Source organism: Lactuca virosa, chromosome 8 (assembly GCF_052849685.1).
Source record: "Lactuca virosa cultivar CGN04683 chromosome 8, Lactuca_virosa_CGN04683_v6, whole genome shotgun sequence".
Lineage (NCBI taxonomy): Eukaryota > Viridiplantae > Streptophyta > Magnoliopsida > Asterales > Asteraceae > Lactuca > Lactuca virosa.
Window position 1 is genome coordinate 257679747 of NC_136433.1, and position 3087 is coordinate 257682833.

A 3087-nucleotide genomic window follows, 5' to 3' on the forward strand; every position below is an offset into this window, starting at 1 on the left:
TTATATGTTGGATGTAAATAAAATAATTCTAAACCTCAAGAAATTCTCGTGAAGTACTATTGTACAAACTTTTAGGGATCGATGTATAAACAATTTATAGATCAAACTACAATGTAAAAAATAATATTTTAAAATTTTAAAGCTCACAATTTCATGGATCTATTTAGAACAAGTTAAATTAACAAACTTGAATAAACATACCTCTTTTTTCCTTTTTACACCGCAAATAGGGTAAAAACAATTAAAACTCATAAGCGAAACAGCACCAAACGATTATTCTTGTAGCAAATCTCAACTTTTGAATTTCGTTTTATGTGAAAAAAAAAAAACTAAGAAAACGTATTACCATTTCTCATGGTTGAAAATCGAAGAGTTACAAGCAGAAGATAAAAAGATAACATGGCCAATGGCCACACTAATTCATCATCAAGAATTATTCAAAACACAAAATCACTACAACTCCTTTTAGTGGTGTGCCTTGGCTGCAGCTTTTCTTTGCGAATTTGCCTTTGACTGATAAATTATTTGCACAAAAAATAGTTAATAACAAATCATAATCCACATTACATATAAATATTTGATATTATTTCAAAGTATCATACATACAAATTCTCATATACATGAAGCTCATTAATACTTACTGTGTTTGATATGCTTTGGACTGTGACTGAGGTATAAAAGTAACACTTTTTTGTAAGACCCAAAAAGGTGGAAGGTAGGTTTTGTTTGAAAAAGCATTTTTTTAAAAAGAAATGGAATATGCCATGAGTTATATTATAGTTAAATTTAAATATCTTAAATTTTAGATTTTTAGTTAATCTTTATACATAGAAAGGGGTATTTTGGTCTTTTAAAGGATTGCAATGGAACTAAATTCCATCCATTGGGCAAACACAAACCAAATGTGCCCTAAATTTGACAAAATATAAACATCTTTGGGCATCAACAGTTGAAATCTATATTAATTATTAAAATAAAGTTATAGATGTTAAATCTAAGGGATAATGACTTAAAAAGGTAACATATTTTTCGATTTAAATACATTTGGTCAGTGAAATTTTTTTCGTCCACATTTGCCCCTTCAACTTGTTTAACTATACATTCAGTCCTTATAACCAGCTAATTTAGGTAAGCCGGAAAAAATGACTTAATAGGGTAATATATTTTTCACTTTGTATACATTTAGTCCTTGATATTTTTGTGTACAAAAAAAACAAGGACTTATTTTGCAATAAAATAATATTAAAGACTAAATGTGCATAAAAATATTAGGGACTAATTGTATACAAAGTGAGAAATATATTACCCTATTAAGTCATTTTTTCGGCTTAGCTGGATTAGCCGGTCATAAAAACTCAATGTGGACAGTTAAATAAGTTGAAGGGGCAAATGTGGCCGAAATAAAACTCAGTGACCAAATATATACAAATCAAAAAATATATTACCTTTTTAAAGTCATTATCCCTAAATTTAAAGAGTAAAAAGTGATGTAGTACCTTAAGGTATTTGAGCTTCAAGCTTCCATACACTAGTCCAACAGAAAAGGCAGATACACGAGCCACCTACAAGTAAAAGATCCAGAATTTATAAAAACCTCTTAATGTAAAAAGAAATCTTCAAACTACAGAGCATGGAAAAAAATCACAAAACACCTATGTGCAATTTTAGGGATGATAGAATGAGGTAATGTAAAAACGAAAGATCTCTCAATTTGCAGAATAGTTGTTGACATTTAGAACCATTGCATTTCGCCCTCTTTCTCTATTTTCAATTAGTTGATTTGAAAAAGGTGGAGGAACCCATGGTGTAATAAGAACAATTTCACCCTCTTTCTCTATTTTCTAACTTTGTGAATTAGAGAAAAATCCTCTACCCAAAAATCTAGCTTCGAGTTGTAACTGGTAGGCGATTTCATTTACAACACATACATGCACTCGTGTAAATCTTTATCATAGATATGACTAGTAAACAGGAAACTCTATAACACTAATCCCACAATTATCAATCGAAGAACTAATCAACCAAATTGTAACTTTTCACTTGCATATCGCATAAATTACATCTAGCAAGCGACAGGCGATAAGATCGATCGTTTTGTACGGAAGAAAAAAAAAGCATTTTATGCATCGAATCGATGAAAGTGAGATAGATGAGATTGTTACCAGAGCGAGCGTGCTGGTACCGGAGTAAGGACCGGGAGGTGGCGCCATCGGAGAAATGTGTAGAATCTGTTGACCGGCGAAATTGGAAGAAGAGCGCAACCTTCTCTAGATCTGGTATTATAAAGCCCTAGGATTTGGTAGAGTCGACTCAAGGGGTTTGGTTTAGCTGACAAAAAAGTTGCAATTGTCTGAGGTCGTGTTTATGGTTACGAATATGAGGGAGAGGGCCAATAAGAACAGTTTTGTTGGGCTGAGCCCAATCAAAATCCTAATATTTGAATATATACAACTCAATTCAAGGGAATTTAGAAACATCCAAATATTATATTACTCAATATAGATATTATATTTGTTCTTTAACTTTATATTTCCCCAAATTAAATTTTTTAACTTTTTTTTGTAATTTATAATTAAATTTTATATTTTACGATCATTATAAATAAAAAAGGAAATCAAATTGACCGTATTACCCTGAATAACAAAACTTTTTTGACCAAATTGCTCAACACCTTTGATCTGACCGCCTACGTTTATATAATACATGGCTTCTCTCCCTCTATTCAACATTAAATAAAGTCTTCAACGTTCTAGGACATGTAATTAAAGGCGGATTACATAATGTCAATAGGAAACGGTAGTTGAGCTCTCGTGAATTTGGTTGACATGGAATGAATAAGAATTTTTGTAATTATAGTTCCTAGTTTCGGTTGTTTAATTGCAAGCGTTGATGCTTGAATATATTCTAAGCAACAATAATTGTAGCATGAATCAAATTCTTTTATAGTTGCAATTCTAAATGATTTTACATGATTTAACATGATTAAGAATTATGTAATTGTTCAAAGGTATCCTTCATATTTTAGTTATGTTTGATACTTCTATCATAACTTATTTGATTCAAATCTCGTGCTAAATTGATTTGGTT

The 3087-nt window shown here is 30.7% G+C and overlaps 1 protein-coding gene across 1 annotated transcript; it reads right to left on the minus strand.

Annotated features, from left to right (window-relative positions):
• Positions 1-330: 330 nt before the first annotated feature.
• On the minus strand, positions 331-2347 carry LOC145134747 (uncharacterized). Its single transcript, XM_079069582.1, has 3 exons — positions 2163-2347; positions 1497-1562; positions 331-513 (listed from the first exon to the last, which is right to left on the minus strand). Exons 1-3 carry the CDS (start codon positions 2208-2210, stop codon positions 466-468), a joined length of 162 nt encoding a protein of 53 aa, XP_078925708.1. The 5' UTR covers positions 2211-2347; the 3' UTR covers positions 331-465.
• Positions 2348-3087: the final 740 nt, after the last annotated feature.

Bases quoted from the DNA above. Each gene is read 5' to 3' on its own strand.
- LOC145134747 (XM_079069582.1), bottom strand. From the start codon at position 2,210: ATGGCGCCACCTCCCGGTCCTTACTCCGGTACCAGCACGCTCGCTCTG. The intron at 1,563-2,162 runs GTAACAATCTCA...TTTTACTTGTAG, and splicing joins GTACCAGCACGCTCGCTCTG to GTGGCTCGTGTATCTGCCTT. The intron at 514-1,496 runs GTACTACATCAC...ATAATTTATCAG, and splicing joins TGAAGCTCAAATACCTTAAG to TCAAAGGCAAATTCGCAAAG.